Below are 27,203 nucleotides of genomic sequence, written 5' to 3'. Positions count from 1 at the left end.
ATCACTCCACCCAAAAAATAGCAATAATATGATGTCCACACATCAACTACAGTTAAAAACCTAAAAACCAGAGCAAAACATGGACAAACACACTTGAATCGGTTTGAGACTGTATTAAGGGGTACAAAATGATGAAAATCAGACAAACCCTCAAAATAAGAAGGAAATACTGCAGGAAGGTAAACAAATGGCAAAATGGACAATTCTCTTTCTAAATAAACATGTTAACACTGAGTGCCATGTCTTGTCCTTTTTCCCTCTAACCTTGAACCTCCAGAGAACTGTTTTGAATAGTAAACACCACACCATATTGTCATCAGGCAGTGCAACAGAGTTTAGCTCAGGCTGTGAGAACTGCTCCTCAAACTAACAAAGCATGGGTTCAATACTCACTGTGTGAACAGCTGAAATTTTAGCTAATATACACAAGTGTGAAAGTCAAATACCCCATGAGTCATATGTTGATAGTGGAAACATAGTGTGGTGAATAAGAAGTGGCTACAATACTTGTTTGTTCATCTGGAAGGATTGGGGTTCAATTCCTCATTGCTTACTCAGCAACAAACATTCAAACACAATTTCAAGTTAATCTAAATTAAAGTTAAATACGCTAAGAGATTTTCACAGAACAAGAAGAGCTTTAGTGTAGTGTGTCATGCTGTGACTTCTGCACAGGAGAGGAAGAGCTCAAATTCCATTACAGACAGCAGTATGTGTGAACAACTATTTAAACATTAATTTGTTAAAAGTAAAAGTCAAATACGCTACAAGTACCAGCCTTATCAAGTCAGGTACAATTGGTGTAGTGGATAACTATTTGGTAACATGTGGCAGCAGGTCACAATCCACAAGTGAACAGGGGTTCAATTCCTCCAAGTATCAGACATGGAAGAGCAACAAGAACCCAACAAACTCAAGCTGGGATGAAAAAAAAGCAAAGCATTACAAATTAAGGACAGAAGTGTAAATAGTGAAAAAAGTGACAAATACCCTAAAATTAGAGGTAAGGCATTGAAAAAACCAAACTTTTTTCTGATATAAGGCTATCACAAGACCCTAAAAATAGTGCAAATATGATGAGCACACTTAAACTAGAGTAAAAATGCAGTAAGGCATGAAACAAAAATGTAAAAAGTGACAAACACCCCAATTTCAGAATTTTAAAGGCATACAAATAAAAAACTTAAAAAAAAATAATTCTAAGATAAGGCTATCGTAAGACCCTAAAACTACTGCAAAGATGATGAGCACACTTAAAATAGGGTAAAAATGCAGTCAGGCACAAAAAATGAGAAACAAGTGACACACCCCAAATTTCAGAGGTAAGGCTATAGCAAGGCAACATAATTAAAAAACTTGGATTTTTTTTTTCTGAGATAAGGCTATCACAAGACCCTAAGACTAGTGCAAATATGATGAGCACACTTAAAGCAGGGATTAAAAAGATGTAAGGCATGAAAAATGAGAAAAAAGTGTAAAAACAGAAAAAAAAGTGACAAACACCCCAAAATCAGAGGTAAGGCTATAGTAAGGTGTAAAAATTTAAAAACTTTGGATTTTTTTTTTCTGAGATAAGGCTATCACAAGACCCTATAACTAGTACAAATATGATGAGCACACTCAAACTGGGATTAAAAATGCAGTAAAGCATGAAAAAAAGAGAAAAAGTGACAAAAACCCCAAATCAGAGGGTAAGGCTTTTAGTAAGGCATAAAAACTGAAAAATTTGGGATTTTTTTTTCTGAGATAAGGCTATAACAAAACCCAAAAACTAGTACAAATACGATGTGCACACTTAAACTGTAGTAAAAATGCAATAAGACACGAAAAAATGAGAAAAAGTGACAAACACCCCATTCAGAATTTTTAAGACATAAAAATTGAAAAACTTGAAAAAAAAAAAAATTCTGAGATACGGCTATCGTAAGGCCCTAAAACAAGTGCAAATATGATTTGCACACTTAAACTAGAGTAAAAATGCAGCATGACACGAAAAATGAGAAAAAGTGACAAACACCCCAAAATACGAGGTAAGGATATACTGTAAGTAAGGCATAAAAAATAGAAAAAATTTGAATTTTTTTTCTGAAATAAGGCTATCACAAGAACCTAAAACTAGTACAAATATGATGAGCATACTTAGACTGGGATTAAAATGCAGTAAGGCATAAAAAGTGAGAAAAAAGTGACAAACACCCCAATTTCAGAATTTTTAAGGCATAAAAATTGAAAAACTTAAAAAAAATAATAATTCTGAGATAAGGCTATAGTAAGGCATAAAAATAGTGCAAATATGATTTGGCACACTTAAACTAGAGTAAAAATGCAGCAAGACACGAAAAAATGAGAAAAAGTGACAAACACCCCAATTTCAGAAGTAAGGCTTTAGATAGGCAAAAAAAATTACACTAGCCTAAAACTCGTACAAACATGATGATCACACTTAAACTCGGATTAAAATGCAGTAAGGCATGAAAAATGAAAAAATAGTGTGAAAAGAGAAAAAAGTGACAAACACCCCCAAAATCAGAGGTAAGACTATAGTAAGGCATAAAAATTGAAAAATTTTGGATTTTTTTTTTTCCTGAGATAAGGCTATCACACTAGCCTAAATCTCGTACAAACATGATGATCACACTTAAAACTGGGATTAAAATGCAGAGTAAGGCATGAAAAATGAAAAAAATAGTGTAAAATGAGAAAAAGTGACAAACACCTCAAATCAGAGGTTTTTAGTAAGGCATAAAATTTGAAAAACTTCTGAATTTTTTTCTGAGATAAGGCAATTCACAAGACCCTAAAACTAGTGCAAAAATGATGTGCACACTTAAACCATGGTGAAAAGGGATAACCCTAAGGCATGAAAAATGAGAAAGTGGAAAATGAGAAATAAAAAGTTACTCTGGTATTTGTAAAAAAAAAAAAAACAAAAACAAAAAACACGAGGAGCTTTAAATATTCAAGAGATTTTAAAATGCTGCTATGGCCCCGTCCCCAATACTCGCACTTCCACCCTCACGCCCCTCATTTTGTTAATCTGTCTGCTAGGTCCTGTGCTGAAAAAATGTGCTCTAAGTGTAAGTATTGAAATATTTTAACTTTTTTTATGCTGTATATGTGTGTCTCTGTTACTTGGAAAGAAGCATAAATATCTGATGAAGCGGTGATTTATGCACCGGTATTTATGGACATTCGATGCCAACAATTTCATAACTTTTTTTGTGCAATCATTCATATAACATCCACTTTAAACTTTTACACTTACTTAGGATGTATAAAAAACTAAAACTATGAAAACATAAAAACTTACCAGATACCAGTTAGTTACCCACTCTACATTTAACATTAAAATGATACAGCTCAAAATAAATTACTAATAACAAATATAGATTTATTTCAATGTGGTGTGGATCACCCTCATATTAACTACTACTTTTTTTTCCCCACAGTGCCTGAAGAAATGACCTTCAATTTATTTGGTGTACTTTTAAATATTTCTAACCCTGTAATAAAGGCTTTTTCTACTTTTGCAACTGATGTGTTCATGGACTATCTTTTTATGACGTTTAAGCTGTACTTTTTTTTGCTCCAAAGTTTCCTGTTGTGTACAATTTTCTTTTGAATTCTGACATTTTCCTCATTACTCTGCTTGATGGAATGTTTACAAATCTTAAAGAAAATATTCATAATTATCTTTAATTGTGGCATTAAAAATACAACAATTGGGCATTAAAACCTTAAATCTGACTTGCTGCTACCTGTAGAAATTCTATAAAATTATTTGTTCAATGTGATAAACTGTGAACCACTTCTTTATCGATAATTGTTCAGTATGATCATGATTTAATCCAATAAAGAAACTGAACAGAATATGCATCCCTATTTAATTTATATTTTACTCTTGAAATCGATCTAAGAGTTGTCACAATATTAAAATTTTACACTTGAACTGCATAACAATTAAATTCTAAACATAAAACTAAATGTAATCATGTTCAGAGAGATGTTCTTCTAAAGTAGTGGAGCAGAAACCTGGAAAGAATGTCGCATATATGACGCACCAGCGCAAGTCGATGACGTGAACCGCATTGTCCCAATTCTGCAATTTTTGCACACTTGTAACCTGCGCACTCAAACCCTTCGTGCACTTCTAGCAAGTGCACACTTCGTAGAGGAGCGTAGGGTGCAGTGTGAGTATTGGGACCGGGCCTATGACGTATTGAAGTCAAACTGGGCCAGATCTTACCTGCTCAGAGAAAAAACAGAAGCCCTTGTCTTCTCGTATACATTCATAAGTCTCTCCGAGCAGTGGGTTGAATGGCTTACTTCCTGCTCTGTAGTAAGTGGATGAGTAGCCTGAGACAGCAAAAGCAGCGACGAGGACCTGCGAGAAAAACAGAGGGAATATTACCAAGTGTGGATTGATGGGCTTATAATGATAGCCTGTGAATAACTGAAATAGCAAAAAGCTAAACAATGTCAAGAGGAGAGACAATCTATTAAAGCTTTACCTAATAATAATAATAATAATAATAATCCAAAAGAGATCTACAACCTTCAGATCTCTTTTGGAGGATGAGCACATCCTACAGCTGAAGACCACAGTGTTGACACAAGGATTGTTTACCATGCGCTCAAAGGGATCTTCAGTCTCAGCTGCTTTATCCAGCAGCTCGCTGTACTCCAGCTCTTCACACATGCGCTGCAAAGTGTTGAGTGGCTCGTTGAGCTCCACAGGCATGGACACTTTGGACAGGTCCTTGCCAATGTTGTTTCTCAAGATGTTCCAGAGGTTGATGTTGCTGGTGTCTGGACAGGGTGCTGGCAGGCAGATGCGTCGCCCGTTTCTGAAGGCACTGCCAGCAAAGTCTCCATTGGCCACTGAAAGAAAGAAAGGAAGCAATATTCATCCAATGGGGCAGGATCATGTTTAAATGCTGCTGCTCTCTCAACATCATTTATCATCATGTGCCATTTGGGTAACAAAAGAACGGGGAAATCAAGCATTTAGTTTAAACATTAACCATGACTGCTGGGAAATACCAGACTTATAATCCACAATGTCAATCACAAATAGTATAATTGTTTAGATATTGAATAAGAGAGGTAATAAGATCAGAGGTAAATCATTTTTTTTGAAAGGATCATCATGATTTGACTGAAAACTGATATTTCTTGACTTTTTTTTTTAAATCTAATTGCATTTTACATAGCATGTCCCAGGTGTGTGTGTGTGAGTTTGTGTGTGTTTCTAATCATTATGCTTCACTGCCTCTGTTTAATATTTAGTATGATGTTGCTTCTGAGAGTTTGCTGGTTGCACTCTGCTCTCATATCTGCCATGAGACGTAAAGCTCATTTATTTTGTTTCCAATAACGCACGATCAATTAACAATGTTTGCACAAAGGTCTATTCCAATGAAAGGTTGCCTCAGCTGCAAAAACAAGCCAATCGTCCTAAAAGTGGTGCTACAGCAAACCTCTAAAACTCAACATTTTTAAAATTCACAACAAATCATCCATATGTGCTACAGATGTGCAACTTTCACTAAAATGTAGTCCCAACACTGAAGAACATGTAAACCTATTGCAAATCAGGAAGTCCAGTACTCTATTTTTTTTTCCCAAAAACTTAACCTTTCTCCTCCCACAATTTCTGTTCAATTGACACCAAACTTGTTATAGCACGTCTTCAGACTGTAAACGGTAATGTAAATATATACTTGCAAATTTTAGCTAAATACATTTTCAATGTTAAAAAAAACACAACATTTTGGAGTCATTGTAGATAACGTTTGGAATTTTATATCAAAAATTGAATTGTTTTTTTTATACAGCATTTTGGATTTCGTTCTCATGCAAACAATTGGAGTCAATGCAAAATGGCATTTTTTTTTTAGCATCAGTTTTTCCACTTATGGAGCCAATAAATTTTTATTAAAACAAATTACCAATATCTCCATGCTGTCAAGATGCAATATGTATTTATATGGATTTTTTCCTTAATAACAGAGTTTTTGACAGCTTTAAACGCTAACAGCTGCTGTCTTGTTTTGCCTAAAAATGCCTGGCCTCGACTATTGCTGAGCAGCAGCTAAAATGTTTAGTTTGTGTTCATGTACACCTGTGATTTTGATTTAAATAAAAATTTAAAAAAACAATTGTTGACCAATTTCCATTAAAAAAAAAAGCTAAATATCTGTGTATTTTCCTCAGTGTGTTCGATAAAAAGGATGACTATAAGAGATCTGGCACTTACACAGTTTTCCTAAAGCTCGGGAGAAGCCCTTGGCACACAGCAGGACTGCAAAGTCAACTGCCTCAGCAGCGATGATAAATGTGCGTACACAGTGTGTGACGTCAGGGAGAAAATGGGATCTCCCTGCTTATTTCATTAGTCTGTCCAGAATTGAACCTACTTTGTCTGGAGACGTTATCGGTCACGCTGGCGTTGTCCTCAGAAATGTTATCGCTTACATCACTGACATATGACTCATCATCAGAGCCCTGTGGAGGTGGGTGGGGGGGACAGGTAGAGAATCAGTACAGTCACATGCAACGCAAATGAACCAAGAACAGCAGATGGACTTAGAATCACGCACACAGTCACTGCAGTTTGCCGGTGGCTAAAAAACTGCAGCAGTCAGTGGTTATCTGCTCCGCTGCAGTAATCGACAGACAAGCCTTTGCAGCGTTTTTTTTTATATTGGAGATGTAACACATCATGGCAGCAGGCAGATGGAAGCAGACTGTGTGCATTTCAGGTGAAAACCCATATCACATTCAGCGATGGCTGTTTTCTGGGACGAATGCATTAATGCATGCCTGGGGAGCTGTAATCCTAAACAACAATATGCAGAAACATGAAGAGGAGAAAATCTAAAATGGCTTTTTAAATGAGGTGCAAAGCCTCTATTAGCAACACGTTAGAAGCTGTGGATCTCTGATTGCTCTGTCTTAATCTCCTAACATTCTCAAAGTGATATTTTCTTCTCTAAAGTTCAAAAACACTTGTTTAACCCCTTCTATAAAGGGATCCTGCAGTTTTTACAAATGTGGGCTAAAACCTTTGAAATGTCCTCATTAGAAGATCTATACCTAACAAAATGCATTATTTTGCACCATATTCATTTAATTAACTTTTAAAACTGGGATTACTTTAACCTTTGCGCCGCCATATTGAAATGATGTCAGTGGTGACATGATTAACCCCTTTTAGACCAATAAGTCTATGGGAGGTGAAGCATTTAGGATCATTTAGCTGCTTTTTCAGTCAAAATGACAACTTGTGCTGCTTTGGGTTGCTCTAACTGTCAATGAAAGTTCAAAAAAAAAAGTCGATGTAAACCTCTTTTGTTTACTGAGAGATGACAAATTAAAACCGTGACCTGAAAAACGGTTTTAATTTGTCATCTCTCGGTTAACAAAAGAGGTTTACATAAAAAGTTTTACTGATTTTTAGAGCAACCCAAAGCAGCACAAGTTGTCATTTTGACTGAAAAAGCTGCTAAATGATCCTAAATGCTTCACCTCCCATAGAACTCAATGAACTACAAGGAGCTAATCACGTCACCGATGACGTCATTTCAACATGGCGGCGCACAGGGTAAAGTAGTCCCAGTTTTAAAAGTTAATAAAACGAATTTGGTGCAAAATAATGTGTTTTGTTAGGCATAGATTTTCTAATAAGGACATTTGAAAGGTTTTAGGCCACATTTGTAAAAACAGTGGAGGATCCCTTTAATTCCCTTCACTATCGTCTCTGTGAGTTTTCAACAGGAAGCAGAATACCTCATTTTCCGAGGAGCTGGCTGAAAGAAGCACTTCCTGGGCATCAAAGAACTCGGAAACTGACTCTGACATGGAGAGTCGGCTCTCATTAGACGCCTGCTGAGTCAGAGGGATCCCCATCTGTTCCACGGCCTGCAAGCAAAACACAAGACACGTTCACTGTTTCTCGCCACGAGAACAAACGTGAACCTAAGAAATCACAAAAATGTACTCATTGACCTTAACGGAACGAGTATCAGTCCATAAGGACACAAACAGCACATGGCCACTCTACAAAGCTGTTCATTCATCAATATAAAAATAAGGAGTTAGCAATTTCAGTGACGGACTGATACTGTAAATGTGACGTACCTCATCGGGTGTAGAGATGATGTTCACACTCACAACCTGTTCAGTCAGGACCGACTCAGAATGGATGCGGTTGAGTCTGGTTCGGAGCTCTGCATTCTGGGAAAGAGCCTAAAAAGTTTCAAAGACTCTCGGTTCACATTCAATTTACAGAACATCATGACAACATATCAAATCATAACATGTCACTCATAACATACAAGTCTGTGTTCTTGGATAATGTATTTGAGCGTGGTCAAAAACAACACTTTCTAACACCAAAAAGTTTTTTTTATCTGTTATGATTATGACGCTGGGGCTTTAATTACAGACAAATGTCAACTGTAGTGACAATAAAGTAGGTAATAAAACAAGTAATTGCATCATCAAGTCACTTAATGCAATGCCTGATGAATAAACATATAAACATGAATTATTACATTTAGTTACTTTAAATAACTTTAAACAACTTTTTTACATTTATTTTATCGATAATTTATCATCTCTGAGGTCATCCTAACATCCTTCATTTTGTTGTGCATAGTAAACTCCTCCCTCACATACTTTATTACAAATAAAAAACACGGGTTTGGTTTATTAAGGACTCTGAATTCTATAGTTGGAGTAAATAAGTGTAAATGTTTGGCTCTGTTATAATCTGGACACCAGATTACGGTGCATCATCCCTTGAGCCCCAAGTGATGACTGTGATCAGGATGAGCAGAAAATATTAAATCACCATCACTGAAATAACACAAAGGAAACAACAACACTTTAAAACATATTTTAAGGTGCACTAATTACTACTTTTGCTAATAGATAATAGCTTACTTGTCTTAGTTATCAAGTCATTTTTTTTCATTTTTTCAGCTTCCTTTTGTGCATTTTTGCTGTCTTTGGTGTATTTTAGCAATTTTTTGTGCATCTTTCTGTCATTGTATGTGTTTTGTGAGTAATTTTAGTGCATTTACTTATATAGGCCGAGGAACACCAGTTGCCTATGTCTACTTGTACATTATGACACTCACTGTTATATCTTTACCTCTATGTACATTCCTTGGATGGAAAGTCAGATAAAATGAAAATAATAATAAACAGAGAATATCCCAATAAAACAGATATTTAAAACAAACACGACCAGAAATTAATTAACCATGACGGACAAGGTAACATATTGAAATTAAAAATTGTGTATAAATACGTGCTAAATCAAAAAAAAATACCAGATGATGGGAAGCTATGAACTAAAAATATTTGTTAAATTTACTATAACACATTGAGTGTAAATTGTTACTTTAATTTAACTGACTAGATTTTATAGGTAGTTTTTTTTTTTACAGTGTGTGGTTCTTAAGCATCATTTTCCACACTCCTCTTAATAAAGAGAAACACTCATCACAGCTGATGTAAACTATCCACTAAAGCTTCAGTCCTTTATCAGAGCAAGATAAAGTGCTTCCAGTACTTTACAGGCACTACTGCTAATCTCATTAGCATGAAATAGCTGTTTTACCTAACAGCCCATAATAAAAAGCACTATACTGCAAGAAGCCGATCAACGTACTTTAGTGTGCTTGTGTTTAGGGTGATATGCTGCAGTTAAACAGAGCATCACAATGAGGAAGAAATAGGGTTTAAGGGGCTTTAAGTTGGCTGCTGCTCAAAATCTGTCTGATCAAATATATCTGTTATTTTAACAAAACCTGGAGTTCACACAGGAAGGCTGGATAAAGACTAAACACAAAGTCAGATGCCAAGCGCTGAAAATCTACAAACTAGTCTATAACGCCTCATCCTCCTAGGTCCAATCTACACATTGTGCTTTGAACTATCAAAAAATACTTTGTCAAGCATTGAACTGCTGGAAATAATTGCTACGGTATACACGGTTACCATTTTCATCAAATATAAACAAAAGCAACTTCAAACATACTACGGGATTGTTGTTTTTCCACAGCTCTGTGTACCTACTGCTCTCAAACAAGACTTTACAAAGAAAAGTACAAGGCAGCTATCAAACACAATTTACAAAAGGGAAAAACTTTGCTGGTCATTATCCTGCTGGCATTAAAATCAATGTCTCTTGATGATGGACCTCCCACTGGGAGTCCCGATGGACACTGACCTCCAGCTTGAGAAAACAGCAGCGAGTGATGTAACGATGTCATGTTAGCGGAGGAATGGTCCAATTAAATCACCAGCACGACACAGCACATTTCTCCCTCACTAATTAATATGGTGACTTCCCTCTTTTAATGTTCTGATCGTAGGAGGAGTCTGATGATCCAACGCTTTATAGAGGAGTGTCAATGGATCAAACAGACTGGGATGAAGTAACCAAGCTATGGACAGTTCATTACCTGTGACAGAGACTTCCTGAGGGAACAGATCTGAGCTGAAGGCTCTGACTGTTCCTGGTCGGACAGGATCTGTTTGATTTTTTCTTTCTCGATGGCGACGGTGTCAAAGGCTGACTTTAGCAGAGAGTGAGCTGCAGAATGACAAGAGGAAAGGAAATAATATTGTTACTCATCCTTGCATCACAAAATAAAACCCACTTCAGATTCTTGGTGACAGTCATTGCAAGAAAATATTTACTCCAAAAACTTCCTTTTCACACAAACATTTTTCTCCTTTCTTATTAAAAAAACCTCCCTATTTTAATGCAGCTGAAAACAGACCAATTGGAATCTCCTAAACTTTTTTTTTTCACTGAGTTTTTTTTAGTTTGACTTCATTTCATTTTATTTGTTTATTTAGCACACATTAAAAAAAAAAAAAACTACAACATTAAATGTGCATCGATTAACGCATACAATTTAAAATGAAGGCAAACAAATAAACACATAAAAACAGGAGACAAAATGCACAATGAATCTGTGATATATGAACAAAAATAATATGTAAAAAAAGTACACAAAAATCAATATCAAAAGACAATAAAAATCCTGAACAAAATATTAATTGAAAATCAAAAAAAAATAAAAAATTAAAACATATATACATATACATACATACAACCGTATACACATGCAAATACAAAAAGTAAAGTGACTTCTACATAATAGTATTACAAAAGCTGGTTTATACAAGTGGTGACTGTTTATGAGCAGTTTACTTGGATCTGATGAAGAATAAGTTCCTAATGTTCATGACCTTAGTATGAAAACTGCTGACCTTATCAATACGTATTATTAATTATAAGACAATATGACACTGATGCATTGTAAAACCCCCTTCCATAAAAAATTAAATTAAAAAAGATGCAAATTTGTTGCAATTATTGCATAAAATATTTATTTTTGCTCAACAGAATATTAGCAACACTTCAGATAATGAATGTAGAGTATTTTACACTTCTCTTCTATAAAAGATAGATGTATTTCAAACATAAAAGTAATTTATGTACTATATTGTTTATTATACAGTACTGTATATGCAAAAACAGGGACAAATCAACAAACAAGTTGGTCAAAAATGAAGAAGATAAAGAGATGATAGGAAAGAAAACAGATTACGGTAGAGTGGCCAACTAGAGGAAGTGCCACTGAATTACCGTACATTACTGCAATAAAATCAATAAACAAAACTGAATGTGTTTTACACAAACTACGATTGACTCACACCACAGTGAGCAGTCTGACAGAAGCGTGGCTGCCTGTTTGCACCACCAGCCCCTCCAACTGCCATCATTATTCACATTCATAAACAGATTATTTATTACAGCCAACCGGGGCCACTTGGTAGAGCCAAGAAAAGCAACAATATCACAGCTACAAGTCTGCTCTTTCTGAGCAGTTTGCATGCTATAACAGTTGGTGCTTGTTTGGTTTCCACGTTAGCGTCGTCTCCAGGGTGAACTCTGCTTCCTGCCTCTTGTAACCATGGATACACATAACCACAAACTCACATCAGGATGAAATGGAAAGGAAACAGGCCGACGAATGGATAGTTAGGGAGGAAACAAACCTCCTGAAGGGACAGTCAGTGTGACGTCTTTACATGGTTCAATAAATGACCAACATTTCTCCTCCAATTCATTCTTATTTAGTTATTTCTCAAGTAACTTCATTAAGCTCAAGCAAAAAATAAAATTGAGATAAATATGATACATTTTTAGATCAAGGAAAAAAACAGCATCTCATCCTTGACGTCATTATTGCTCACCTTTTTGGGCAATGGTGCAGAAATCCTCCTGGAGTTTGATGTAGTCGCTGGCACACTCCGTGCTGTCCATTAACCGTGACACCGGAGGCTGAAAGTCCACCAGCTCTGCACACAGGTTGGGGTTGGACGAGTGGAGGCGGACAGGAGACATACTGTCTGATAGAGGGACCTGATGACAGAGTGGACAACCACATAGGTCAGCACTCAGTCCCCATAAAGCTACACTAATGCTTGTGTGTGTGTGTGTGTGTGTGTGAGAGAGACAGCTAGTGTCCTCCAGCAATAAACTTAGCTCAAACCATACATTATAATAACGTCACCAATGGCCAGCAGTAACTTAGTATGAGTGATTTCATAGTAAACACATCCTCATATAAAGAATTCTTATTTTACTCTTACAACTAAAACACACCTTTATTTTCTGTCAAGAAATCACTGTTAATCCTCCAAAGTTAACAAATAAGTTGTGCAATGTAACTACGTTCTGGACTGCTCTGAAAAAAGTAAAATACAACTTTTTACTGAAACACTTTTAGGCTTTTACAAAATAAATGTCCTGAAAAAAAAGGGATATTTTTATTCTGAAGGATTTAGATCAGACATGGGCCCAGGGGCCACATGCAACTCTCGGACTGATTTTGTGTGGCCCTCAAAGCAAATGCATAAAATGAGTCAAAATACAAACAAAAATCACATCAAAATACACAAAAGGAAAATAAAAATGTGAAAAGAACAAAGAAAATACAAAAAATGAGAACAAAAACACATAAAAGGACTACAACACATCACACAAATAACAGAACATACTGTATATAAGATTGCAACAACAACAAACAAACAAAACAACAGCAAAAATACACTGAATGACTCCAAAACACACAAAACTACAATAAAAACACAAAAAACAACAAAAAACAGAAAAAAAACAAACAGAAAAAACAAACACAAAACCCATTTGTTTCCTGTGTTAATACCAAGATCACCTAATTTACATTTTTCTGCCATCTCTGCAATCACAGCATTTCATATGTCAAATAAACAAAGCAGTGTGTAACTAGCACAGAATAAAAAACCCTATAAAGTCTTATATTTACATTTATTGTGTACAAATTAAATCTAAGCAGTGTTTTAAATGAAATGGAAAGTAGCACACAAGAAGCAACATTTAAAGACCAAACATTCTCTTCCTTTCCGTGTGTATGTATGAGTGTGCGTGCGCATGTGTGCGTGTGTTTGCGTGTGTGTGTGTGTTTCTAAGTGAAAGAGATGTGATACCTGAAGCTGGAATTTTGCATCTTTGCCGACACTTTTTGTTCTCCATCTTCTGTTCAAGCGCTTTTCTTTCTTTGACAATTCTACATAATTGCTCTTTGAGGCACACGTGGATGAAAATATGCAGAGTGCGGTTAGAAGGACAAAACACATCACCAAAAAAAGCAGCACACCAATAGCAGTGAGATGACAGAAGAGGGAAACAGTCTCATCAATGAGCAGAAAGGGAGGATGAAAACATATTGGGCTCCAAACGTACAGTAAATCATGAATGGGAAGTGATCAGTAAAGAGAGGCTGTTCATGAAAGCAGCAACTGAGTATAAAAGTTGAACTCCAACCATGCTGCCTGTGTGATTGAGAAAGTGGAATGACGTAACGTAAGCAGCAGGCCTCCCCTCCCCTGTGTTTGTGTGTGTTCACCTGCATATCTGCAAAGTTGGGTGCTGATTGTGTCCTTTGTAGAATCTCCAGACTCTGCAGTAAGCGGCGGAGCTCGGCTAGGTTGGACTGGCAGCGTGAGAGCTCTGAAAATAAACATTCACACCCACGTGCTCACACATTCAGCATTACACGGTCACAAGTACACCTCTCACTATTGACTGTCAGGCTAACGGTAGGGCTTGATTGGGTGACATCACATTTACTCTTTGATTCTAACTCACCCTCTGCACACTTATCCATCTCCTCTGATTCCTGCAGCCAAGCCACTACCTTGCTTTGTCCATTACTGTAGGAGGGCAGGCTGCTGTTGCTGCTGCTGCTGGGGGCTGCAGGCGGCCAGGGCAGGCTGCTGGGCTTCACCTGCTGTGACCAAGTATGGAAGACAGGGGACAGGGTGATTTCTGTACGACTTAATAATGAGAGAAGAAACTGCAGTGCAGGAGAGATAAAGCTGTGAGGCTCTGTAATGTTTCAATAATTCAGCTGTGTTAGTGCTGATGGATGAACACTGGATAAATGAAGTATAAATGATGGATTGGATGTTATTGTTGGATTTTTATTGAAGATAAAGAGGCCAAAAGGAGCCAAGTGAGAGTAAAAAGATATGGATAATTTTTTTATTTCTTCAACAATAAATGCATTAAAAATAAGAAAACATGATGTTACTTTGCTTTAGAACAACTTTGTTATAAAAAGTTAAACAGTACCTTTTTTCTATTTTTTTCAGCTTAATATAGGGGGAGGAAAGATACATATATAGCCACAGCTGACATGGGACAAACTAAACAATATTTATACAAAAAGTACACAAAAGTTAAACGACAACAGAAATGCACAAAAATATACAAAAAGGCTCCAAAAACTCACAAAATGACACCAAAAAACATGCATTACAGTAAAACACACCAAACGAAAACAAAAATATGAAAATAAGTCAAAATACAGAAAACTAAATATCTATACAAAAAAATACAAAATGACAACAGAAATGCAAAAAACTAAACTAAAAAATAAGACTGAAATACACAACATGACTCCAGAATCACATTATAATGGCAACAAAAAAACAATAATTATACAAAAAATGCACAAAAAGACAACAGAAAGATACAAAAAATACACATAATGACTCCAAAAAACATACATTACAGAAAAGTACACCAAACAAAAAATAAATATAAAAATTTGTAAAATAAACAACAAACACATTTATCATGTACATGTCCGATGTAATTAAACCAGGGAAATTGCACACGCTATTTTACTTTGCATCCGCAAATATACCCCTTTATAACACTACAGAGTACAGAGTATACACCTCTTTGTACATCCAACCTTCAAACACATACTCATTTGGTCATAATTGACAACTCTACTTAAGCCCCCACTATATGAATACATACTTCCAACGGGCACTGTACTAGTTGTACAAAAACATTTTTTTATTGATTTTTAAACTATTACATTTTGCACTTTTTAAATCATGTACAGCACATTGAATTGCCTAGTGTATGAAATCCACTATACAATTACATTTGCCTTGCCTACTTAAGAATTCAGTCTACATAAAATGCTAAATTTCCCCAACAGTAAACAGACCATGAATCCTTTGAATGATGATAACACAACAGCTACATTTAGGTTTTCGAAGGAAAAACTCCTTCAAGGACTTGTATTCCAGAACTCTGCAGTAAAATAACAATCATCTTAACAAAATACCAATCAAACACCATTTCTTTTATCATTCTGAGTCCGAGGCAGGATTCTTCCACTTCAGATGTGTTCCTCAAATAGCTCATCATGTCTCAGGCAACTGCTCCAAATCTAAATTCTCCTCATCACATCTAATGACCTCCATGTGGCTTTGCTTCACAATTTGGCTGCATCCTCACAAACACGATAAATGGGACTTCATTTCATTTTAAACTCACTATCACTCCTGACAAACTAGCTTTTTTGCTTTCCTAATAGTGTGAAGAAGACAACCTGTCCAATCCATGTTACTGCATTAGCCACACATCCACATCCATTAGTAAAGTAATTAGTTAGATAATACATGGGAGACGTCAAAGCTGGAAAAAAAAAACCCTGCAATGTGGAACAAGTTTTTAGGTCACACAATTTCAGAGACTCTTACACAAGGCAGACTTCCCTTCACTCTGTGTGACCATGGTTACACACACCTTAACATTAGATAACATCAGTGACTATTCAGTGTTGACCAAAAGTTTCTCTCTACTGCATCGTACTGGACTACATGACTTCTAACATCTCTTCATCTTTTCCTGTTGATATATTAGTAACGTAATCTACTGAAAACAAAGTGAAGCTTCCTCTGAAACCAAACAAAGTGTCAAACATTTTCAGAATGCTTAGGTCTGTGTCAGTCACACCTGTGTCACACAAGAAAGTGTCACTTTGAACACCAACTAAGCCAGGGGTTTTTTTTTATCCTTGGGGTCACCTGGAAAAAAATGGGGTCACCTGAAATGTCAAGTAATAATAAAATAAAATAAAATACTCATTATAATAAAAAAAAATTTAAATTATCATTATCATATGTATACACAGAAATGGATAAACAGTGAAGGAAGAGGCATAAAGCTCAAAGAACTTAAATAATCATTATTTTTCAAATCAAAACACCACACAATCTCAAACTATTGTATTTCTATACTTTCATTTTCTCAAATATTAATTTAGTATGTATCGATAGGCACACTTACATATTTTGTTTTCTTCTTTTAATTACAATAATAACCACAAACACGTATGAATCTAAATTGATTTAAATATTTTGAGCTTGAAATAGGCTTTCGGGAATGGTTTGTCCATTACTTTCTTAATTACCTTATTCATTAATGATCTACTGATGATTTATTTACCGAGGAAGTTATACCTATAATCAGGAAGCAGTTCTGCCAGAATAATGGCTTATAGTAAAAATTCTAGGAAAAATGAATAACACTAGCGTGAACTAAACTTTTTCAGAAGACACAGAGTAATACTACTACTAATAATAGTGGTAATGTTAATAATAATATAGTGTGTACAGTGATAGGACAGGAGCACACCTTGGGTTCAAAGACCAAACTTGGGGCAGGCTGGGGAGACTCCATGGCTGCTGAGGGAGGAAAGCTCCTCATGGTCGCCTCCCGAGGGGATCGAACTATCTCGTTCTGTCGATAAAGTCGGTGGTGACGCAGCTTTGACACCCAGGCATCAAAGATGTCCTGAGATTTAACCTGAAGGAAGGAAAGCAGAGTCATCGGATTGTCATTTGTGTAAAATTTGGAAAACTGAAAATATATGTTGTGTTAATGTGATATCAGTTAGGGATGCACCGAATATTCGGTGGTCAAATATATTCGGTTGAATATTGCAAAAAGGCCACATTCGGCCTTTGGTTTAGTGAGTTGAAAGCAAGGCCGAATAGTAGCGTGTGACGTAATGACACAATCAGACAACGTGCAGTGATTTTGAGTCGGAAAAGTGCAGCAGGAGCGCGTTGCAGCAGGAGCAGAGCAGCAGCAGCAACGGCAGCAGCTCCTCCTTTTCACACACAAACACAGCCAGACACTCTCCTTTCCGCTTTCCATCACCGCGTAAAAGTTGGAAGCCGTCCAGTTCCACAACCGAGTCCGTTGTTAGTGCTGTGAGCCACGAATCCGTAAGCATCCCCTTCGTTTCCTCCTTACACTACACCGGGTCTCGCTGCATAGGCTGGTGTAGCATTAGCACAGCGTGCTAACAGCTGATGTGTGTAAACAATGGGTCCCTGGCTCCAAGCAGTGACTCCCAACACGATCGGCAGCAGAAAAAGTAGTGCAGTTTGCATTTACGTATATGGTAATAAAGTATTATATATTCTATATTAAACTGCAGTGTTGTTTTAGCTGTAAGATAGTTGGAGAAGGAGGAGCTCACCTGCCAACGTGGGCAAAATCCAACTCGCTTGTTTGGAGCTGAATTTTTACAAAATGTGGAATAACAAGGGAGGGAGAAAACAGAACTTTTTCAACTTTGGCCCTACGAATGAAGCTAAAGGGATGTATATCACTGTAGCAAAACCATTATAAAGTAATTTTTTTCATCATACCTCCCCTTTAATGCACTTTAGTTTTTTTTGGAATGGATGTTTTGTTTTATTTGAAGAACTAATATAAATGAAAACTTTGTTGTGCTTTTTTTGAAAAGCAAAGGCTACTGGCATATCTAAAAAATGTAAGAATATTCAATAAACATTTACTTTCTTTAAAAAAACATGCTATTTATGCGCTATTAAAAAAAATAGTAAAAAACTTAACAACTATAATTGATATCGGTATTCGGCCAAGCATTTATATTTTATTCGGCTTCGGCCTCAAACTTTCATTTCGGTGCATCCCTAATTTCAGTTGTTGGTAATAATTTATCAAGCTGGTACATTTTCAGGTTAAGCTCACTATATTTAATACAAAAAAGAAACTCAACAGCATCTCCTCTAAACAGATTCTTTCTCCACTGACAGAATCCCTGATCCCACTTGTTAAGCTGCAGATGTAAAGCCAGGATGCCTACCCCTGACGGATTTTAAAACGTAGACGCTAAAATAAGAGTATAAGCTCTTTTTCAAAACGCTGCGCCTCCTCAGTTAGAACCCACCCTTTGCCAACTGTAATACATTCACTCTCAGTTAATTGCACATGTTTGTACAGTTCATCAAATAAGATCAAATTCCAGGTCAAAGGTTTCAAAGCTGTGCAGTAAAAAGAGTCTCTTTATGACCAATCAACAGTCAGATCACTGGTGTGTTACCTTCAGATGATAGATATGCTCTTCGGTGTCTAAGTCGATACGGCGGGCTTTCTTTTTGATGGACATGACTGACAGGCCAACGTCAATGTTGCCGTGAAGTTTCCCTTTTTGAATCTGAGAATACATTTAACATACAGATTATACATTATCACACTTATTCCAGGTGGTGCTACTGTAATTAATATTATGGGCACAACTCATTGGGAGATTAAAGAAGTAGTAATGAAAGAATGGTGAATCAATACAAAATTAATTTGAAATTGCTTTCTTTTTTTTTCCTTGTATCATCATAACAGTAAACAGAAATCCAAGTTATCTGTTTATTACAAGTACATATCATGTATGTCCAGGGGTCATGTTGTGAAAGTGTAAAATCTGAACTTTGTGTTCTCTGTGTGTAGCAATAAAAAGAGGTACTTGTCTTTTTAACCCTGGGGTCAGCAACCTATGGCTCCGGAGCCATTTGTGGCTCCTTTGCCCCACTCCTGTGGCTCAATGACCAATCAATTTTCAATGCTCAAAATAATCCGAAATGGTCACAATTTGTGTGATGGAACAGAACTGCAAAAACTCGCAGAATTCTGTAGTGCAAGATTTTGTGTTATATATAAAAAAAAATAAATAAATAAATAAAAATCTGTCTTCCAAACACTTGCTACACGTTTTATGAAGAACATTTTTTTTAGGAAGTGTGATATTCTCCAAGAACATGAAATGAGGGTATCCGTATTTTTAATTAATTTACATTCATTTTCCATAACTCCGGGACATTGAAGGCCCTAAGCCAGAGGTTCTTAACTGGTCTCACCCTGGGACCCACGATTTTGCCAATAAATCGCGACCCACTTTATTTAGAATTCAACCAACCAAATTTAGTCTTTCAAAAATAGCTGTGAAAAACACACATATATCATCTTTTTTAAAAACATAAATCTATATAACATGCATTTCACAGCATGCCTGTCAGAAAAGAAAAGTTCCTTTCAAAACAAAAGACAACTCCAACATGAGAGACATTAAAGGTATAGTGGACGATTTTCCGGAAGTTTAGAAAAGAAACGCCCTCTGCACATGCAGCACTCTACCTGCTTCCAAAAGGGAACTCCTACGTGCATGAGCAAACGTGCATGAGCCCAGTTTTCCTAGTTTACAAGTTGGGGTCGCTGAGGCAAGCTTACCTTCCAAATTTGAACTTTTCCCCCTATGACAGACTCAGCGCCAGTAAGTGAAAATCGATTTTCAAAGGACCCGGTATCATGGTCTGAGTTCACATCGTACTGAGATTGTATATGTGCATATATGCGCATGCGCACTACCGAAAAATGAATTTTTGCTAATAATTCATTTTTGTTTTCAAAGTAAACAGACACGTGTTTTATTTGTTTATTGGATTATGTTTGAGTTAGGTTAGGGTTATAATCTCAGTACGGGTACTGGGCACAAGCACGTACGACGTCCTTACGCAAACAAATCATCAGAATGATGCTCCACCTGGAATTAGAAGCCAAAAAAGCATCGTCCACTACACCTTTAAGTATTAATTTGTTTTTGACCAGCTTTTGTGTCCCAACCCTTCAGTTGAGAATCGCTGCCCTAAGCTACTAAATACTCCTGCAAATAATGAGGAGCTTTGGTAATACAGAAAAGCAAAGCATGCTTAATTTAGCAGTTAGCTTTAGCAGTAAATATTAATAAATAGTGTTTGCAGTGTGTCCTTTACCAAATGTATCAAACCTTAAAAAAAAACACAAGACTTTATTCAGGCTTAGATTCTGTCGTTTAGTCCCATTTTTTGTGTCATGTCAAGATAAAAAAGCGCCAAACAGGAAAACCTTCTTGCTGATGTTTCTGCTGACTCATTGCGGACCTTAGCTGATGTCAGACATGCTGCCTTGTTTCTGCCTGTGGGCTATAGTCACGATAACTTACATCAATTGGGGACTTGGAGTACTTTAGGATGCCATTGTCAACGAAGAAGACGAAAGAAGAAGAGAAAGAAGAAGAAGAGAAGGGCTGGGGAGGAGAGAAACACAGCTCAGAAACAATGTGTGAACCATATAACAGGAAGAGCATACAATGGAGAATAATTGCGCAGCTCCAGTAATGACTGTAGTTTCTAAACGAGTGTTCCATCAGCTATTGGTAATTGTTTCACTATCCCTCGAGGAATGCTGTTCTGCTGCACTGGAAGTCACATAAGATTTACATCTTTCCCATTAGCATTTATATAAATGATTAGCATTATATAAAATGGCAGAGGGTTTATTCTATAAAGTGGATCATTACTTTACATTCCTCCTGTTATTACCTTTATCGACATGTTTTGTGTTTTGAGTCGGTATAATTGTGGCTCTCTCACCTTGTGCCAGCCTTTCAGTGGCCATTTCCGCTTCTTCAGCATGAAACCTTCATGTTTATCAGGCCTTTGGACGTTGCTCTGACCGATTTTCAACCCCTCGATTATCTCCCAGCTGTCTGGTTCCTAAAAGAGAAGAAGAAACAAACTGCTCTCTATCTGCTCTACACAAAAAGGTCAAGATCATGCATGTATGAAAAGTAGAACAAACTAAGTTTGATAGTTTTTCTACGTGCCACATGTCGAAATAGCCCCACCTTGAGTTCATCCTTAAGCTAAAGTGCCTCTGTCTTGTCCCTGATATGTCACAAAGTCATTGTTTGAATGTCAGAAGAAAGTATCATCACAGGATTGAAAGCGAAGCTAAAAAAATTAATAAACTTTTTTTTTTTTAAATCAATATAAATCACATGATTAACATCTATTAGTTCATAATAGGCTATGTTTCTCTCAGAGTTAAAAAAAAAAAGAGGCAAAATTCATGAGCAGCTTGCCAGAATGCCGCTTTTTGGTCCAGTGGGACACAACACCCAACCTTGTTTTTCATCATGTTAAACAAATGGTAAAAAATAGTCCAAGCAGAACCACCTAATAATAGTGATGTGTGGGTTGGGGGTCCACAATCATACAGTGAAAGCAAAGAATAAACAGCTGAATGCATTTACAGATTTAGTTCAGTATTACAGTATTAAAGGTCCTATATCATGCTATTTTTTTTCACCCATCTCCATTTGTTCTAAGAACCCCAACAACAAATGTAGTATTTGAGGTTTATTTTCCCAAACTCGTCTGTTTTCTAGAGTTTTAGTCCTCTAAAAAGTGACTTTCTGAGCAGTTCTAAAAACAGGCTGTTTTGTTGCCTTCATGCATATTCATGAGTAGGCGTGTTTGCAGACGCTGACTTTATGCCTCGCTCTCGCGAGGGAGATCAGTGATGACCAAAGCTATTTTGTTTTTGCTATCCACACTGTTGTTATTGCTTTCAGCCAAAAAATTGCACATTACAGTAAAACTCATGGATATTTAAGCAGCTATTGTGTTTGTGAGTCCGTATCAGCGCTTCAGGCTGTATGTTTATCACAGCAGCAGCAGCAGCAGCGGAATAATTCAGCTGCTTCAAACACTCACTGGCTGCTAAGTCACTTTCTTCTCCTCCTCAACTCTATTAACTACAGGAATAGTGCATTTAAGGTGAAATGCATCTGTTTTGTCCAACCGCTGCGTCGTATTGTCACAAACACGTCAGATCAAGTCAAAGGTGATACGAGGCGATATAACGGATACTAAAAATGGAACGACTCAGCGCATTAAAAAACTGCTTGCGTGGGCGTGGTTTGTAGGGGGCGTTGCTTGTATTGTACCCGCGGCTGCAGTTGGATATACTTACAGCAGGCACTTCCTGGAGGGGGGGTTCAGACTTTAGTGATGTCACTGAAGTTTCTCCGCTTGTTTTTCACAAAAGGGCAGAGCAGCAGCTCAGAGAGCAGGATTAGTGAGGATTGCTCAGAGATGCAAGAAGAAAGCCCAATAATACTTTGGGGGTGTTTTTGATAAGGAATTAACATTGTAACAAGGTTAAAAGCTCAAAACAGTTGATTTAGCATGATACAGACCTTTAAAACCATAACTTTTTTATTTCATAGAAAAGATCTTATACAAAAGGTTTATCTGTGAGTGTTAAACATGTACTTTGAACATAAAGAAATCGTTTGAGGGCGTCTTTACCTAAAATATGTATCACAAGGATCTTCCTAGTCTGGCACTTAGAATCAAATGTAGTAGCAGGATCCCTCAACTAACATAAATGTGACATCCCTGAATTAGAGCAATCATTTAACCTGATGGCTCATTTTTCCAGATGCAAATAATATCATTATTTCTTAAAATGATGTCTTTGGCATTTAAAATCAAACTGAAATCATGTCGGTCCCAGTGACAAAGATTGGTCAAGGACCTAGAATATTACTATTCAGGAAAAAAAAACTGCTGTCCTTCTGTGTCCAATGTCTTTAAATTAAAGATTAAAGATTAAAGATTAAATCGGGGCTTTCGCCTTTAATTGGCCATGTAATGTTGTTACTTCACATGGAATTTGTCCTCTGCATTTAACCCATCCCTGAGGAGCAGTGGGCAGCCAAAACAAGCTGTATTACCTTCCAAACACCAACTTCCTCTACTTTATCTGCACCGTCAGTCACAGTGTTTCAATGGACTACTGTGTATCAATAGAAACCTAAATAAAGAACTGCTTGTGCAGCAATCATTGCAATGTCCCAAGCTTTGTTTTGGGCTCCATTGACAAAATACATTACACATGCGAGACCTGGTATATGGATAATGGGCTGTGGAGAAAATCCTTCAGGTTTTGAACTTTTTACTAAAACACTTATAGGCTTTTAAAAATGATGTGTCTTGCAAAAGAAGGGATATTTTTTTCCTGAAGAATTCAGACATGGACAACTCATAGCCCAGGGTCCACATGCAACCCTCAGACTAATTTTGTGCCGCCTCCAAAGTAAATGCACAAAGTAACTTAAAATACACACAAAAACACACAAAACAACCGCACAAAAATTACAGCAAATACACAAAAGGAAAATAGAATTATGAAAAGAAGAACAAAAATACACAAAAAGAGAACAAAAACACATCAAAAGACTAAAATAAGTATTCAAGATGGCTACAAAAAACACAAAATGACAACAGAAAATACACAAGATGACTCATATAAGACACATCACATCAGAGGGGTATTCCATAAAGCAGGTTATGTTTTAACTCTGAGGCCAACTCTGAGTATTCCATTCCTGAATGCGAGGTATGTTCTTCTCTGATTCTGTTACCATGGCAACATTGTCCGTGAACTAAGCTCCCTGGCAGATTTTATCAAATAACCCTGGGTTTCTACCTGGCTACGCCCACCTGAACACTGCTTCTGAACACTTTAATGTACCTTGACACGCTTCTCTGACACACATTAGTAACATCACACACCACAGATGTGCTCACCTCATTATTAATGTTGTGTTGCTTTACTTTTTTTTTTCCAAAGGGTCATTTTCTCTATAACATTGTGGATGCAAAGCATTAAAGGTGCAGTCTGCCACTCTTATAAAAGTAATTTTTTGTTATATTTGCTAAAGCTGTCACTACGTAAGGACAGCTTTACATCAAACTCGTAGTTTGTGTGAAAAAAACAGGCTCAGTGAGTCCTCCTGCTGCTCCTGCTGCTTTGGCAAATTGCCAAAATGCACCGCGACCGAACGAAAAGAACCAATCACAGCCAGGATTGTGTTTGATGGACTGTCTGACAGCTGTTGCTCACAGGCTCCGCCCCTTTCCCGGCGCTAGAGCGCCGTCTTTTTTTACAGTGTATGGTCTGGAGGAGTAGAAGATGGAATTGGTGACTTTTCAGCTTGAAAGGTAATTACTGCTGCTTGATTTACATTATGTTTGATTTGTAATTGTTACACTAGAACTCTGTGGTGCATACATCTATTCATGTGCGCACAGTAAGCTGCTGTGAGTGACACTGTGTTGTTGCTGCTGCTGCTGAGGTGTGGCACATTGAGAGAGAGAAGCGCTGCAGTAATTTTTTAACAGAGCATATTATATTACTGTGATTTTGCTGTCAGGCTAACGTTAGCTTGTTAGCTCCTCTGAGGGAGGGACTTTGGAAAGTTTGGAGGCAGGGCAAGAGAGCAGTGGGTAGGGAGGGGGAGAGAGGGATCTGAGAGTCACGGACTGCACCTTTAAGTGAAAGACACAGAGAGGTTCATCTTAATTAAAACGCCTACTGACATCTGTAGTAAAGTTCCCTGGACACAAACTTGTGGCAAATGTAAAGGGCGAGATGCCAATTTAAATGAATCCACTTTTAAGGCTTGATTGTTGTTTCATACTGTAATACAGTTTGATCTATAGACCACGTAGTTCTGAAGTTATGGTGGTGCAGTCTTGGAAGCATAAAGTCGCAGGCTCGTGTCCCACTTCAGTCTTTTTTTAATGACATTTTTTGGACGTTGAGATTAATCTGGCGACAATATTACATTAAAAATCAATATGAATGATGCAATACCAAGCGGCAGTCACTGTCTTTATTCCCAGTGTAACGGGCCTCTATGCAGCCATCCTATGCTGCTGCCACATCTCCTGAAACGCATTTTTATTCATATTATTCCCCGCTGTCATGTTCACTGAAGCGATAAAGTGACGAATCGACCCAAATCGGGACTAATCACGGGTGATTTAAGACACAATAGTCACTGAAGTGGCGTTCAGCGTGAACGCACCTTTAGAAAACGCCAGCTTATTTCACCCATCAGGGTGAATAAATCACTCTTCAGAGTAGTTTTCATGGTAGTTCGTGTAACCTTTGCTCCACCGATGATGGCTTTTTATCGTGCATGTACATGTAAGGTTTACATACTCAAGGTTGATTGACCCACTTCATACCAGCTGTAATTGAATCAGATACCCAGAGTTTCCCATCGAGGGGTATGTTAACCCAGAGTTTATGGATAGACTCAGTGTTTGTTAACCCTCCTTTATGGAATACACCCCAGCAATATTATGGCTGTCCTTCCGTGTCCAATGCCTATAAAACCAAAACAAGCTGCAGTGCCTTCAAAACACCAACTTCCTCTACTTTATCTGCACCGTTACATTCTTTCAATGGACTACTGTGTATCAATAGAAACCTAAATAAAGAACTGCTTGTGCTACAATGATTGCAACTCATTGCATTTTCCCAGGCTTTGTTTGGGGCTCCATTGACAAAATAAATTACACATGCAAGACCTACTAATACTGGTACATGGATACTGGGTAGTGGAGAAAATTCTTCAGGTTTTGCCCTGTAGTGGAGTAAAGTTAGCCAAAATTATTTCCTTTCCATAGTTTGCATTAATTGATTTTGTTGCAGAATAGTAATTTGAAGCTGAATTTGCACAATCCCCTTGTGATAGACTTAGTAAGCAGTAGTTGCATGCTTATCTGTGGGTTTGTTCCTCAAACTCTCTCTTTTGATCGCTAATAACTCTTCAGGTCAGTGGGGAACTACATGGTTAATTTAGCTTTTTTTTTTTTTTTTTTAAAAAAAAGCCAGCAGGCGATCAAAAGAAGTCGCAACTATGTTGACGTAACAGTTCGATCGTGTCAGGTTCATAAGTCATGAGGGAACCACCTCTGCATTGACACTCAGTACTGTAGCTAAAGGAACCTTTGAATGCAGTCGTGAATCAAACTGTTACAGCTGAGGTCTCCCCGAGAAGCAGAAAGGACAAACACTCCTCGGGGACACCTTAGGCTAAATCAGCTCTATAAATATCAGTGCAACAACCCACTTCTGCTTCATGCATAGACACTGAAGCCTGCCGCTCAACAGCCAGAAAACTCCAGGACTCACTGTGTGGACACACCAGAACAAATATAATGATCCAAATACAAGCAAACATCAAACAAAAATTGTATGAATTATATGAATTTGACATAGCTATTTGGCCACCAAATGAAGAGTAATACAATCTAAAATATTCTGGGGAAAAAAGAGAAGAACAGAAGGGAAAAAAGTAAGGAAAAAAATGTGAGAAGAAAAAAAAATAAGCATAAAATAAAATAAAATGTTCTGAATATTGTTTAGTCCTGGTTTAAAGACAATACAAGGAGAGTCATTACACTCATTTCTATTTGACCGTGGTTTTCATACAAATCTAAGCTCCGCCTCATCCTAAAAATGCCGTATTAATAGGGTAAACCAAAGTCTGCAGGCTTTACACATATGATGCAATCTGTTCTTCCAGACACAGTTCAGTTCAATTTTCCTTTTAAAAATGTATTTAATATTAGTTGACTGTCAACATCACCTAAATGTGAGGAGTAGTCACTACCTCTGTCATTCACTGTGCCAGTTAATATGTTAAAGTAACTAAAACTAGTTTTTTTTTGGTCAGTTATGGGGAAACTAAAAGGTTTTACATCAAACATCTCACAAGATTTCATTGGTGTGATGCTAAACAGTGGGGGACAGTCGCTCCAGCGGTATCTGTCAT

At 37.1% G+C, this 27,203-nt stretch overlaps 1 protein-coding gene across 3 annotated transcripts in view; it reads right to left on the bottom strand.

Moving 5' to 3' along the window:
* osbpl6 (oxysterol binding protein-like 6) overlaps positions 1-27,203 on the bottom strand; it is a 57,938-nt gene that overhangs the window by 16,359 nt on the left and 14,376 nt on the right. Inside the window, exons 3-16 of one of the 3 annotated variants that reach the window (XM_028436528.1) lie at positions 21,157-21,279; positions 20,727-20,810; positions 18,798-18,911; positions 17,075-17,245; positions 14,222-14,363; positions 13,980-14,083; positions 13,561-13,653; positions 12,286-12,454; positions 10,479-10,609; positions 8,143-8,250; positions 7,792-7,923; positions 6,420-6,507; positions 4,628-4,881; positions 4,247-4,384 (exon numbers count right to left, since the gene is read on the bottom strand). In XM_028436528.1, coding sequence (XP_028292329.1) covers positions 4,247-4,384; positions 4,628-4,881; positions 6,420-6,507; positions 7,792-7,923; positions 8,143-8,250; positions 10,479-10,609; positions 12,286-12,454; positions 13,561-13,653; positions 13,980-14,083; positions 14,222-14,363; positions 17,075-17,245; positions 18,798-18,911; positions 20,727-20,810; positions 21,157-21,279 — 1,851 coding nt within the window. The remainder of the gene's footprint in view (positions 1-4,246; positions 4,385-4,627; positions 4,882-6,419; positions 6,508-7,791; positions 7,924-8,142; positions 8,251-10,478; positions 10,610-12,285; positions 12,455-13,560; positions 13,654-13,979; positions 14,084-14,221; positions 14,364-17,074; positions 17,246-18,797; positions 18,912-20,726; positions 20,811-21,156; positions 21,280-27,203) is intronic. The other 2 variants (XM_028436526.1, XM_028436527.1) reach the window with 2 other exon arrangements.

The sequence above is a fragment of the Gouania willdenowi genome, chromosome 21 (assembly GCF_900634775.1).
Source record: "Gouania willdenowi chromosome 21, fGouWil2.1, whole genome shotgun sequence".
Lineage (NCBI taxonomy): Eukaryota > Metazoa > Chordata > Actinopteri > Blenniiformes > Gobiesocidae > Gouania > Gouania willdenowi.
The sequence above is the reverse complement of the archived record's forward strand: the minus strand, read 5'-3'. Positions and strand labels throughout refer to the sequence as shown.